The sequence below is a fragment of the Lynx rufus genome, unplaced genomic scaffold (assembly GCF_022079265.1).
Source record: "Lynx rufus isolate CCGP_SWC_20201006 ecotype Redwood Valley unplaced genomic scaffold, mLynRuf1.p SCAF_2, whole genome shotgun sequence".
Lineage (NCBI taxonomy): Eukaryota > Metazoa > Chordata > Mammalia > Carnivora > Felidae > Lynx > Lynx rufus.
This window is the reverse complement of record NW_025814834.1, coordinates 222,614,406-222,628,075: the sequence shown is the minus strand read 5'-3', so window position 1 is coordinate 222,628,075 and position 13,670 is coordinate 222,614,406. Positions and strand designations below refer to the sequence as shown.

At 64.0% G+C, this 13,670-nt stretch overlaps 2 protein-coding genes across 10 annotated transcripts in view; both read right to left on the bottom strand.

The window, feature by feature from the left end:
• Positions 1 to 484: 484 nt before the first annotated feature.
• On the bottom strand, positions 485 to 3,315 carry RNF223 (ring finger protein 223). Its single transcript, XM_047084032.1, has 2 exons — positions 3,238 to 3,315; positions 485 to 1,786 (listed from the first exon to the last, which is right to left on the bottom strand). The coding sequence occupies exon 2, from the start codon at positions 1,775 to 1,777 to the stop codon at positions 1,004 to 1,006; it is 774 nt and encodes a 257-aa protein (XP_046939988.1). The 5' UTR covers positions 1,778 to 1,786; positions 3,238 to 3,315; the 3' UTR covers positions 485 to 1,003.
• A 219-nt stretch (positions 3,316 to 3,534) lies between these two features.
• CUNH1orf159 (chromosome unknown C1orf159 homolog) overlaps positions 3,535 to 13,670 on the bottom strand; it is a 35,482-nt gene continuing 25,346 nt past the window's right edge. Inside the window, exons 5-11 of one of the 9 annotated variants that reach the window (XM_047084023.1) lie at positions 13,334 to 13,516; positions 12,964 to 13,029; positions 11,369 to 11,503; positions 9,877 to 10,030; positions 8,151 to 8,389; positions 5,712 to 5,783; positions 3,535 to 3,602 (exon numbers count right to left, since the gene is read on the bottom strand). In XM_047084023.1, coding sequence (XP_046939979.1) covers positions 3,535 to 3,602; positions 5,712 to 5,783; positions 8,151 to 8,389; positions 9,877 to 10,030; positions 11,369 to 11,503; positions 12,964 to 13,029; positions 13,334 to 13,516 — 917 coding nt within the window. The other 8 variants (XM_047084027.1, XM_047084030.1, XM_047084029.1 and 5 more) reach the window with 8 other exon arrangements.

Genomic DNA, 13,670 nt, shown 5'->3' with positions numbered 1-13,670 from the left:
AGGGTCTGTGAGAGATCTTCAGGGACACACTGGTGGTCACTTCTGCTTCTGTACACCCTCAGGCCTTGGTTCCCAGGAGCTCAGTCCTGGGGTTCTACGACTTCTTGGGGTGCCACCTGCTGTGTCCATAGTGGGGGGGTTCTGAACCACGCCAGGGCCCCGCCCCACTCTGGCCCAGCTGCTCCAGCCCCTCCCCATCTTCCTGGGGGAGCCTCAAAGTTCTAGGGGAAGGGCAGGACTGCGCCAACCCATCCACAGCCCAGGGAACAGGAGTTGGACACCCTAGAACCTGGGGTCTATCTGCCCTGGGGGCTGCTGGGAGTTCAATCCGGTGGGGGCGTCCGCTTGGCTTAAAGCTCTCTGAGGCAGGGGCAGACCTGGCTCTTCTGGGAGGGAGAGGCTCGGTGGTGCAGGGAGGAGGGCTTACAGGGTGAGGACCCCTTACCAAATGTGGATACAAAATAATTTATTTAAAAATGTACAGTTTAGGAGAGGGGGGTGGGCACCGGGGGACCCGGCCTCTTGCTGCTGCCCTCTGTCCCCCTGGTCGCCACCCCCCCCCCCCGCCCTCCCCACTTCCCGCACAACGGAAGGGGCCAGCCCTGCCTGGGGAAGGGGCCATGGGTGAAATGTGAAAATAAAGATGGCGAGTCCCCTCCCTTCTCAGCCAAGGGCCCCCACTGCAGGCGGTTCACAGCGTAGAGGGAGGGACCTGACCAAGGCCGTCTCCCCTGGGCCCGGGTCTCCATCTGCACCCTGGGAAAGAGGAAGGTGGGCTCTGGGATCCGTGCGAGCCTGTGATTCTTGGAGGCTTCGGGGACCCTTTTATTCATGCCGTCGGGACCCAGCACCACAGAGTGCAAGGAAGGTGAGTCAAATGGGAAATGGGGTCCTCAGAGATGTTGGGGCTCCTCCAGGGGACCAACTCCCAAGAGCTGCTGCACCTGTGACCCAGCGGGGGGCAAGGGACCCACGCGGGCAGCTGGGGCAGGGGTGGCTGACCCTAGTTGTCAGCCAGGGGCCCAGAAGAGAAAGCGGTGGCCGTGGCCGTGGCCGTGGCCGTGGCCGCGGCCGCGGAGGGCTGAGGAAGGCAGTGCAAGTTCCCAGTCTTGAGCGCGCACTGCACGGGCCAGAGCACCACACAGGAGAGCACCAGCAGCAGGGCTGTGACCAGCGCCACCCGCCTCCAGTTCCTGCAGCGGGCCCAGCAGCGGGCCAGGCAGCCCCGGTGGCGCGCGGGGTCTGGAGTGGGCGTGGGTGCGGCGGGCTGGGCAGGCTTGCTCAGGCCCACGTCCACACACACGAAGCCAGGCTCGGGAAGGCCCGGCGCGGAGGGCGGTGGGCGGCAGCACAGCTTCGTGCCCTCCAGCCACACGGGCTCCTCCCGCCGCAGGTGCGCCGGCATCCTGGCCTGCAGCTGGCGGCTGGTGCGCAGCGCGGGGGCCCCGGCGGCAGGCACAGCCGTAGGCTGCCGGCAGAACGGGCAGGGCACGGCCTCGCTGCCGGGCTGGCCGGTTGGCTGGGCGGCCGCCAGCCGTGCCAGGCACTCCAGGCAGAAGACGTGTGTGCAGGAGAGCTCCTTCGGCGTCTTGAAGAGGTTGTCGTAGCCCGAGAAGCAGATGGAGCATTCCAGCGGGGAGGCCGCCTTCTCCGAGCTCGGGGTGCTGGGGGACCTGGGGCTGCTGGCCGAGCTGGGGGACCCGGGCACCGTGGCTGCAGGGCTGGTCCGACCGGGGGCCAGCGTGGCCGTATGCCACGCCTGCTGGCCTGACGACATGCCTCCGAGCTGTGGGACGAACGGAGTGCGCTGTGAGTGACCACAGGCTGCCCCTTCCCTGCACGGTCTGCTGCTTTTCACCCTGTGTCTCTCTCACCCACACCGGCCCCAGAGATCTCTGCTAGGCTCACTCTAGAAAGGCCCCATACCCAAGTCAAGGTCTTCCTGTTCAAGTTGTAATCCTGCCCTCCCCCGCGTGCCGAGTCAGGGGTGAGCATCTGCGGGTGGGGGTGCTCCAGGTCTGACCGGCCCACGGATGGCCTGGCCACGGAGTCCGTGCGCGCAAGGGCATCGTGCTGACTGTTGGCGGACGCCACCTACGGGGCCTGTCCTACCTGGCTGTGCCATCTGGGCAGAAATAAAGTTGATGACGATGGCCCACAATCGTTACTATTGACATCTGGGCTCTGCCACACTGGGCCCAGGTCACGTGACACAAGAGCCACGGTATAAAAAAGGCACCTTAGAGGGTGGAGTGACTCAGCCAGGGTCACCTGGCCAAGAGGTCGGCAGGGCCTGGGCTCTCGCTGGAAGAGTGTGACTCTGGGTCAGACGAAATGGGTTTGAACGTGGATCCCGACACGGGGATCTGATTTGTTGGTACACATCCAGTTTTCGGGCAGGTGCGTGAGGGCAGGGTGCCAGGCCCAACTGGGTGAGAGTCCGGACTCGGTCTAGGCTCCAGGATGAGCTGGTAGGCTGTGGGAAGTCAAGCAGGGCCGGCCGCACAGGGGTGGGGGCCGGCGTCCTAAGGACGGTTCGTTTCCCGGCCTTGCCCGAACCGGTAGGGCCAGCATGTCCGGCTGGTGACGAGGGCTTTCTGCTGGCCCGCGGGGCCTGGAAATGCACCTCAGCCCGGGAGCCAGAGGTGGGGGAGCCCCAGCCATCCTCCAGGATAACCCGGCCCCCTGCAGGGTCCCGTAGGCACACGGCCGCCACCCTCCTGACCCTCCTGACTCCCATTTCCACAGCAGACCGGGCCTCTGTTCACCGGGGAGGACTCAGGTGACCTGCCTGCTGCCCAGGGCCCTGCCTGGAGGAGGAAAGGCAAGGAGGACAGTGGACAGACCCCATGGAGCTCAGAAGGAATCCCCCCCGCCCCCAAACGTGACCCCTGACCCTGACTTGCTGGTTAATCCAGGTGGACCAGCGGAATGACTCCGTGGTGATGTGTCCTGAAGGTTTGGGTGTTGCTGCATGATGACCGTGACCACCGTGAATCACGGTGAGGTCACCATGATGTCACGAGTGCTCCCAGCATTGCAACATGAAATGTCACCACATTTTGGGGACGGCAGCAGCCTCGGCATGGCCTGGGAGGGGACCGCGGGCTAACCTCTTCCAGGCCAGCGTGCCCCCACATGATCAGTTCCTTGGCACTGAGGTCCCGGCCCTCCTCAGAGGCACCCCACCCTGAGCCCGTACCAGTGAGGGGTGAGTGCCAGCCGAGCTGGCCTTACCTGGTGGCCGGGGTTCAGCAAGGGCTGGGCATGATCCTCTTGGCTGGGCCACGGCCAGGCCCTGAGCCCTCCTGCCCAGCAGGGCCGGCCCGTGCTCCACCTGGCAGGCGTCCCCCTATGGAAGAGGCTGCCAGCAGCTGTCCTGGTGGCACCGGTCTGGCAAGCGTGCCCTCTTCTCTATCCCAGGCAGGTGGGGCTCGGGGGAGCGTGTGTGCTCTTCCAGATGCAGAGCACCGTCTGAGCAGGTGTGAGTTCTCTGGGTGTGGACTCCTGGCAGGTGTATTTATACACTCGAGGTCATGCAGGCCAGGGGCGTGGCCTGGGGCCTCCGGGATTGGCTGGCCTCCTGTCCTCACCCTGGCAGGCTGGGCAGCGGTGGGCAGGAAGTCAGAGGTGAGAGATCAGAGTCTGGGGTGAGGCTGGGGGTCGGCGTAGGCCTCCATGGTCGGGCCGCATGCCTGGGTAGAACCTCCCCCCGCAGCAGGCCCTGGGATACTGGAGGAGCCGGTCCAGAAACCGATCCACCCACTAGCCCTGTTTAAGGCCCTGGTGCACCTGAGCTACTAGGTGGGCCTCCCGGGAGGGCCTTTCCGAGGAGCCCCCCACCCCCAATCTCAGCCTCGCTCGTCACCCCCCACCTCATCCACACTGCCCAGTTACATGCGTGTGCCACCCCAACGTACACACCCGCGAGGGAACTTCCTGCTCTGGGTCCAGGGAGTGGGGCGAGAGGTCGGGGCTGGGCACCCCCGGGGTGGAGTCAGGGCAAGGACGAGTGAGGGATCAGACTGGCCATAGGACTTGTTTTGGGTGAGTGTCTGCTGGGGACACCCTCAGTTACACACAAGGGCAGGGATATTGGAGCACAAGGAGGCCCGGACACAGCCAGGAGGCCTGGAGATCTTCCTGGGGGGAGGGGTCATGGCTTCAGCCAGCGTGGGGTCCTCGCAGAGCCCAGGGCCAGCCTATGCAGAGGCCCGGGGCTAAGGCAGGGGGGCTGAATGGAGGGCCCGGGGGCCCGGGGGCCTGGGTGGAGGACGTGGGGGGCTGAGGCCCAGCCAGGGGTACGGCTTGTGCCCCTCACAGCCATGTCGCAGCTGCTCTGACAGTGGGAAACCAGAGACCCCGCTCGTTCACAGAGGTGTGCTGGCTGGCCAGGGGAGGGGGAGCTCGCCAGGGGGTAGGGACCCAGAGAGGGGGTGGAAATTCAGAGGGCTGGGGGCTCAATGTGGGGAGCTACTGTGTGGGCCTGGCCCAGCGTCTGCGTGACAGGGTGCCGGTTCCCAAGGGGACCGTGACTCAGGGCCACATGCTGCCTCCAGGAAGTGCCCTCTGTCTCTCTGCTCTGAGAACACCCTCCTGAGGGCTTCTGGGAATGTTCAAGCTCTGAGATCACTTGAGCTCCTCAGTGGACAAGTCAGTGCCCAGAGGCAAAGGGAAGACCCGAGGAATGTGCCATCTGGGGCGGTGGCCAGGCCTGACTGCACGGGAGCAGGGGCCAGACCCTGGCACTGGGATCTCGGCAGCTCAGGACCTGGCTGACCCAGCTGGTACCCACACCCCTGCTCATACTCCACCCAGCGATGGGCAGCTGTGCTGCGTGGATGCGGGGCCACACACGCTCTCTGTGTAAGGGGGTATATGTGTGCCAACAGGCCAACCTGGCTGTGTTTGAGCACAAATGTGTCCCTCGGGTGCAGGTGCACACACACACACACACACACACACACATGTGCAGGGAGCATGGCTTTCAGTATGTGACCCCACAGGCCTGGGACTCGCTGTGCTGAGGAGAAGACAATGTCCCTAATGAGCACCTCACCCCTGTCCATCTGTGGCTTTTGAGATGTGGGGTTCCCCAGACACCTAGGAGTCCTGGGCTGGACACAGACGTTGTCCTTGGCCAGATGAGCAGGGAGGACTGTACCCCAAGGGCCACCTCGGCTATGGGCCCGCCCCCCCAGGACTGGGACAGAACAGGCTTCAAACCCCAAGTGCTGTCAAGGACACACACAATGGCCGCTGCACGAAGAGGCCCTTCGGGGCTCATCTGGGGCCCAGGTGGCCTGGGGGTGTGAGGGCTGAGCCCCCAACCCTACCTGCCCAGTGTTGGCTGATCTGTCAACTGCTCTGCTGCCCCATCCCTACCAGCTAGGGACAGTGATACCGGAGAGACTCTGGGACACATCGGGCTGCGATTCTGACATGGGCAGAGAACGGGCCCTGGGCTCTGGATGGGCTCAGCACTGCCCTGTGGGCATGAGGAAACCCTGCCAGGATGTCCGCTGGACTCAGCCAGTCCTGTCCCTCTCATGCCCAGCATGGAGAACCGGGTCCCCTAGGTCAATCGGCCAGCCCTCCCCCATCATGCTGCGGCCAACTCCTTCTGGGGTCTTGTGCCCAGGCTCCTGGCCAGGACCTCTGCACTCACATTACCTCCTTGCGCCCCACTCGCTCCTGCTCTGTGCACCCACCTCCTAATGCTGCTGGAGTGCTTCCTCTTGCTGGCCTCTGACCTCTTCCGGCTTTCAGTGATTCTCCTAGTGCTGAGTGAACGAACGAATGAATGAGCTGCCAGCTATGACCCGGGGACCGTGCCAACTGCTCACCGCCCACACCATGCTCACCTCCCAGGGTGAGGGGGATCTCCAAAGCAATGGACATGGTGGGGGGTCAGGAGGTGACAGGTACCCCACCTGCCTTTGGCCTGAGCGATGACCCCATAAATCGGCCTCATTTTGCCTTCTTACACGAGAGCTGGGATCCAGGGAAGGGCTGGCTGCGGCTGGAGCTCAGGATGGACATGGGAGTGGCTGGCAGGGCCCCACTGGGGATGCCTTGACTCTGCCAGCTAACCCGCCCCCAGCTCAGGTGCCCCCATACCCTATGGCACCCACTCACTCACAAGCTTTCTAGCCTGAATGCCCATTAGGGTCATGGAACTGGTCCAGTGACCACACTCCCCACTGGGGCCTAGAGAACAGTGGCACGCAGGCCCCGGGGTGTCCAGTGGCAGAATCTTGCCTCTGCAGCTCCTGGAAATCTGTGGTCTCAGGCTTGGGGGCGGGGGCTCAGCTGGCGTGGCTGAGGGCCACAGAGGCCAAGCCACCCAGGCCTTGAATGTCAGGGGAAGGTCATCCTGAGTGTAGGAGCCAGAGGGGGTGCAGAGTGAAATATAGACTTGCCTTTGCTGCCAGGGATGGGGCAAAGCTGGGGCTGGGGGCTGGGGGCTGGGGGCTGGGGGTGGGGGAGGACTCGGAGATGTTAGAATGGCCCCAGGTTTCCAGTTTGCAGCTTAGGGTGGAGGAAATAGAGAAGGCCGCTGGAGGTGGGGTTGGGGGCATCCGTGCCCAGCCTGGGCCTTCAGGGCCTGACTGGCTGTACCTGCTGTCCTGGTTGAACATGGCTCTTCATTTCCTGTTTTGTCCCCAGATTAGCAGCAAGGGTTTGGTGCAAATGTGGGAACGGGGACGAGCGAGTGTCTTCGCACGTCTGCCTCCCTCCCCACAAGGATCCACAGGATGGGACGCCCCCCCCCCCCCGACCTCGGGGGCCACAGAAACCAAGGGAGTCTGGACGGTCCTGCACGTTCTCCCCTGGCTCTCAGCCCCAGCCTCCCAGCCTCCGATCGGCACAGATGGGCAGTGGAGTGTCACCTCACTTCCCCGTGGTCCCTGAAGCTGGGGGGGGGGTACCCTGAGCCTGGTCTCCCCACCTCCTTCTGGGTCCCCTTCTCTTCACACCAAGGGGACAGAGGGAAGAACAACAGTGCCCACAGGGACAGGTCACCATTCCTGGAGAAGTGAAGGAGTCCACGTCAGCCTGGCTGGGGGCCCGCCGTGGGGGACTTGGCTCTCTCGGCGCCCCTAGGTCTCCCCCACAGTGGGGCAGGTGGGGCCAGGCCACAGCGGGGCCTCACCCTTACTGAGGAACAGAGGACCCTTGGCGCAGTGAGGATGGGGAAAGCCCTGAATAGTTTATTGACACTGATTTTGAGCTGCTGCGCCCCGCTCAGTGCTGGGCCCGTCGCGGGTTCAAGTCTCGAAAGAGCTCGTACCCATAAACTGTAGACGCGTGGGCCACGTGTCACGGTGCAGAAGGGCACAGCAGCTGAGCACACAGGCCCTGCCTCGGGACCCTGGGCTGTGGACCAGGTGCCGAAGGAGCCATCATTCTCGACTGAGAATCTGGGAAGGACAGTGCCGAGCCCAGTGCGTGGGAGGTAGCCACAATCGCTCCTTTCTCCTCGGGAACCCCTTTCTGTGTGCAAGCAGCCAGGGACAGCACGGCCCTCCACAGGTCCATCCAGACCAGGCTACCCAGGCAGCAGTCACAGGTAAATGTGACCCTGGGTGGACACGTCCCTCAGGGGGCCTGGCCTTGGCCTCCAGAGCTTTCAGGTCAGTCCCTGGGTGGACAAGTCCCTGCAGCACGTGGGCCCCGTGTGGGGAGCCGGTGATGAGCAGGAGACAGAGAGGACAGCAGGGCCCCTCCGCCTTTGCTGCTTCAAACTGACAGAAGTCAGTAGCAAACCAAGAAACTCGCCTCTGCAGCTCCTGGAAATCTGTGGTTTGGGGCTCGGGGTGAGGGGGCGGGGCTCTTGGCTACAGGATGGCCCTGTAGGCGCCTCAGCCTTGGAGGGGCCAGTTCTCATGCCCCACCTCCCCTGGTCCGGACACCGTCCGGGCGGGGAGGCCAGGAGGCCGACTGGCCTGGTGGTGCGGGGGACGTCTGCCCGCTGTGGGCTCTGATAGGCAGGGTGGCCGAGCTCCCGGCTTTGCCAAGCACGGAGAAGCCCAGCAGTCCTTGTCTCTCCTGAGGGGCCCAGACCCCACATGGCCACGCTCTGGAGCCCGCCTCAGGGGCGCCTCCCCCTCCATTACACTGAGCAGCTGTGGGGTGGGAAGAAGCACCTTCCAGCAGCTGGGCGGGTTCCAACTGGGCATCTGTTGCTGGGAGACGGTCAAGCTGAGCCAGGGGCCGTGTCCAGACCTGCCCTCTGTGTGCTGGGCTCTCTCCGAGGCGGTGTGCAGAGTTGTGGGTGGGTCCCTGGGTCAGACGTTGCTGACCCGGGCCTCCACCGAGGAGATGGCAGTGGGGCCTGTGTCCCTGTCCAAAGGCCGCTCGCGTCTGACATAGCGCGGCTTCCGCACTGAAACAGGGTCAGAAACGGGCAGGGTCAGAGGGGGGCCTGGGACAGGAGGAATGGCCCCCGGTGTCGGCTCTCAGCACAGCTCACAGGAGTGGGGTGTGGCCGCAGCAGAGGGGGAGGGAATCCCACTGAGCTCCAGCTTGTGAGCGGAGTGGCCGCAGCTGAGGGGAGACTCTGTGACGAACGCTCCACTCATTTGGGACACTCGGTGCCCCTGCACCCCAAGCACCTTGGCCTGGACGAGCACCTTGCTCTCCCGAAACACAGAGGCCAACAGGTCCCATGAGGCACAATAGGACTGGATGGTGTCCCCCCAAATGTGTCCACGTCCGGAGCCCCAGAACCTGCAGATGTGACCTTACTTGGAAAAAGGGTATTTGCAGATGTGATTGGGGGTCTTGAGATGAGATCCTCCTGGATTATCTGGTGGGCCCTAAATCCGATGGCCAGCGTCCTCACAAGAGGGAGGCAGAGAGAGGAGACCCAGGAGAAGTCACGTGAAGATGGGGGACAGAGGCTGGAGTGGTGTGGCCACCAGCCCAGGGACGCCTGGAGCCACCAGAGGCCGGAGGAGGCAGGACGGACCCTCCCCTGGAGACTCGGGAAGGAGTGCCCCCACCCCCCACCTTGATTTCTGACCTCTGGCCTCCTGAGCTGGGACGGAGTGCATTTCTGTCGCTTCAAGCCCCGCACTTGCAGTTCGCGGGCATTTGTTATGACGGCCCCAGGGTGCTAATGCAAGGAACTTACATTCAAGATGCCTGTAGATGGTACTGCTTTAGAGACATCACAGACAAGCGTTGTATGGGGCAGGGAGGAGCTAGCCTTGACCAAGTAACTTCTTTGTGCCCAAAGAAGAGGGACACCCACCCTGTCCCCACTCCAGACTTGTGCACAGAGGTAAGAACAAGACTGGGAAGGCCAGGAGACTTGCTGCATGGCCTGTGGCTGTGTGACCACGGGCCAGTCACTTAACCTCTCTGTGGTCATGGCGTCATCTATAACAGGGTTCATATGTGTACCTACTCCCGGAATCATCCAAGGTGGGGCACACCCGACCCAGTAAAACTGAAGTGCCAGCCACCCGGAGGGGCCAGCCTGCTCCCTGCACCTACCGCCCAGCTAGAGCTGGGACTTGGGGAGGGCCAAGCAAAGGCTTCCGGGGATGGCCCCAGACCCTCTGCTGGGTATTCTCCTTCTCTCCCGACAGACTCAGCATGTCAGGAACGAAAGGAAAAGGCATGAGAGCTGCAGTTGACCATAGGGGAACCCGGTGTCCGTGGCTGACGATGGGGGAACCCGGTGTCCCGTGGTTGACGACGGGGGAACCCAGTGTCCCGTGGCTGACGGTGGGAGAACCTGGTGTCCCGAGAACTACAGGGCCAGGTGCCTGCAGAGCCCAGTCCTGCAGTGGTCCCTGAAGGGCGGCTGATCCCAAGGGAGGGACAATTTTGAAATCTTTCACCCTGAGATGAGGACTGACGTACCTGAGGACTGTGGCGGGGGAATCATAGCAGCCTTGAAAAGGAGAAAAGGCACAGTGAGAAGTGCAGGTGGCCCCCAGCACAGAGGCCCACGACACGGGGGCACTCAGCCCATCCTTCTGGTTACTTACAGCTTCGCCAGGCTGCAGGGCAGGGGCTGTGGGCAAACACAGGCGTCACCTGGAGGCCACATAGCTACCTCGCCCGGGGCGGGGGTCCCTCGCCTGGGGAGGGGGTCCCCAGGGCCTGCAGAGGCTCTTCCCCCGCTCCAGGCTCAGCCCAGCCCCACCTCCACACACCTGCCCAGCAGTGCCCTCAGCCTAGCAGTGGTCTGTCCGGCCACACTTCCCAGATGCACTTGGGGTGACGGGCCCCCAAGCACCCCAGGGAGAGCCGCCCTCCCAGGCCCTCTTGGCGGAGCCACAAGCCAGCCCTCGGCAGGCACATTTCTCTTGGTCTCCAGCACCGTCAGGAAGACAGAGAAGGCTCTACCCTTGCCTGCATTTCCAGGTGAGGCCCAGGGCTGAGGGCCCGCCTCAAGAGACCACCACAGTGCCCACTTCTCACCTCCGTTGGGTAGGCCGCTATGCACCCCTGCGCTCTTGGTGGGCACCTAGGCTGCCCAGGAGCAGCTCTGGGGGCGGTAGGGAGGAGGCTCGGAGTGGGAGTGCCCCGGCCACTGCACTGACACACCAGGACCTCCGTGGCCACTGCAGTGGAGCAGACTCCCACGGCGGACTCGGAGTGCCCATCCTGACTGGCGTGGGGGCCCGGCCCCTCGCTCTCAGGACCTTCGAGCTACAACAGCCCCTCGGAGGCCCCCCGCATTGGCCATCAGTGGGTGGACAGGGTCTCACTGGGGCCAGGTAAGGAAGCTCTAGCTAATCACCCCCAGCACTGTCCACTGTAGGATCAGATCCGTCGGCCAGACCATCTGCCCGGCACACCCGAGGGCACGGCAGGAGTGACACCAATATCTTCGGGAGGGAGGCGGGTCTGCAATCCAGTCCGGGGTAAGCTGGAGTGGCGTGGGGCCCCACTGTCCCTGCACCAGCCTGCCTGTCCCCCCCAGTCCCAGGGAGGCAGGACGGGGAGAGGAGACAGCTGGCTGGAGGAGCTGCAGGCAGGTGGCCCCTCGACCAGGGATGTCACCCCCTCCCCACACCCCTCCCACCCCGCATCAGCGACCCCGCTGTGATGCCCTGAGGTGGAGTCTCGCCAACACCTCCACCCTGAGAGTCCCACAGAATCCACACGGGAGCCTCCCTAGGAAGTGGCTGCCGCTCATACTCTCAGACACAAGAACCACGTGACAAGCCAGTCCCCTTCCTGTCGTTCTGTGAGGAGTCTTCATTGCCGGGCACCCTGGATCTCGCCACCCCGGCCCCCACTTCTCCGTGCCCCCCAGGCAGTACCCGTGGCTCCGTGCGGGTGTGTGCACTGGGCAGGACCCTCTGGCTCAGCAGGGTGTTGCCACGGTGGCAGGAGGAAATACCTTTGTTTCTTCCGTAGAAGACCTTGGGCAGTTTACTGGTTCGCTTCAGGTAGAAGAACCCAGCCACGGAGAGGATGAGGCCAGAGCTGATGAAGAATGTCCCCAGGAAGAGAGAGGCTGCCACTTGAGGGCCCCCTGTGAGCAGAGTGAGTGGCAGCCAGTGGCAAGCCTGGACAGGCCTCAGGGGACCCCCCAGACCCCTGTTCCTGAACACACCGGGGCTGTGGGGCTGAGGTGCTCAGCCTCCCTCGGCCTCAGGCTTCTCACAGGGGGGTGGGATATGGAGAGGGCTGAGGATTTCAGCCCCCGAGAACAGCAGGCCCCGGGGTCCCCGTCTCCTTCCCAAAGGCTCGGCACGGACTGTGGGCTCCCGTACCCCCGGCATCCAGGTCAAAGCCCTCGACTCAGAGGCAGCGGTTCCCACGACATCCTCCCTTCCTGGGGGCCGGTCAGCAGAGGGGACCCTGGGCCCACGATGCCTGCCCATCTTTACCTACACGGGTCAGCAGGACAGGCTGGCTGGGCCCGTGGGTGGGGGCTCTGGATGGCAACTGTGGGGAAAGTGCTCTCAGACTGCCTGTGGACAGGCATGAGGCGCGGCTGCGGCTACACTGGAACCTAGAAGCGGGGATGAATTCCAGCTCATTTGGCAAGGGTGTCCCGCCCCAAACTTGCTGCAGTGAAAATGGGCCCGACGGCCAGACTCGCGGCCTTCCGCCATCAGCACCCCCACTGCTAGGCCCGGCACGGTATCACAGGAGGCTGGGGCCGTCTCTGCTGACCCCGCCCTAAAACTCCTCCTCTGGTGGCCGACCTTGGTGGTCCAGGTCAGCACAAAGCCACTTGCTTCTGGTCCTGAAACTTGTGCAGAAGGCCAGAGCCCTCTCAGTCCACGTACAATGTGTCCTCTGCTGAAGGCCCAGCGTCTGCAGGTCACGAGACCCCGTCACGACCTGGTCACCTCAGAAGAGGCGACCACTCCCGGGGCCGGTCCTGCTCCCCGACTGCAGTGGCCCCAGCGGCTGGGGTGCCACACCTCCGTGGCAGGACCGTGCCGTATCTCGGACGGGATGGGACGCCCAGTGATCAGGAGCAGGCTGAGGACAGAGTGTGCAGGAGAGGGGCCTGTGTCTGGCCCTGAGGACCGGGTGGTGTGATGGGCTCTTCGGCCTGGCACGCAGTGTTTGCAGGCCAGACCCCACATCCCCAGAAGAGCCACAGCGGAGGGAGGCAAGGGGACCTCAGGGCACCCTCCAGTCTCCAGAGAACCGCACACCCAGAGTTTCTGCGGACTGAGGGGCTGGGTGGGCCAGGACTGAGGCCACGGGTGAGGTGGCCTTCCACTGACTAGAACCTCGGGGGCACGTGTGAGTGCTGTGGCAAAGGCCTCCTGCCTGTGCCCACTGACGCCAGCCCCGCTCTGTGATCGGGCAGGGTTCTCGCACATAGATCCCTCGGCCGGGCTGCAGTTCGACCTTGGCCTTAGCCGTGGCCCTGCTGAGGCCGGCGTAAGTGGTCACGGGCACTAGGAACGCCCCCTTTTCCACCGAGACCTGGCAGAAGCCCTGCTCTGGGCCGGTGAGCCAGAGACTTACCAAAATCAGGCCGCCCCGGTGTCCCTGTGCTCCTGTTCACCGGGAAGTGCGTGCCCCAGCCAGCGGCTGTGGGGAAGCAGACGTGTGAGTGTGCCGGCTCCCGGGCAGCCCTGGGCAGGTCTGGACCACGCACGGGGACCCAGCTGAGGACACCCAGGGGACCCGAGACACAGCTCAGTGGGGAATCACGGGCCAGAAACCAGAAAGGGAGGTGGCCATGGGGACACAGCTGCCCTTGCCCCATGGCCGTCCCGCAGGGACAAGGATTTGGGCACAGAGGGGACCCGAGCGAGGGTGTTCACTCGACGGCTGGTGGTCCCGGGCGAGGTGGGCCACCCGCTGCTGTGGGAACAAGAAAGGCAACTCCCACCCGTTCCTCCAGAACTTGGAGATGAGGCCCCTCGGCGGGAAGCAGGCCAGGCGGGCCCGGTGGGGGGTGCCGCGGGGCGGCCGGGCAGCGACGTGCGGCCTCTGCATTCGGAGCCGTGGTAGGTGCCATTTCTGCATCGGACGCAGCTGATACTGCCGTCTTCGTTCCGGTGCCTGTAGCAGCCTGCGCAAGAGACAGTGACTCAGCTGCGAGTGACCCACGCCAGCTGTCTTCAGGGGGCTTTTCTGTATTCTGACTTGGTGAAATGAGAGTTCGTCCAAGAATGTGCGTTTTGCAGGTCTGGATGGAGCGGCATACCTGCTCTCAGAAAAAGAAA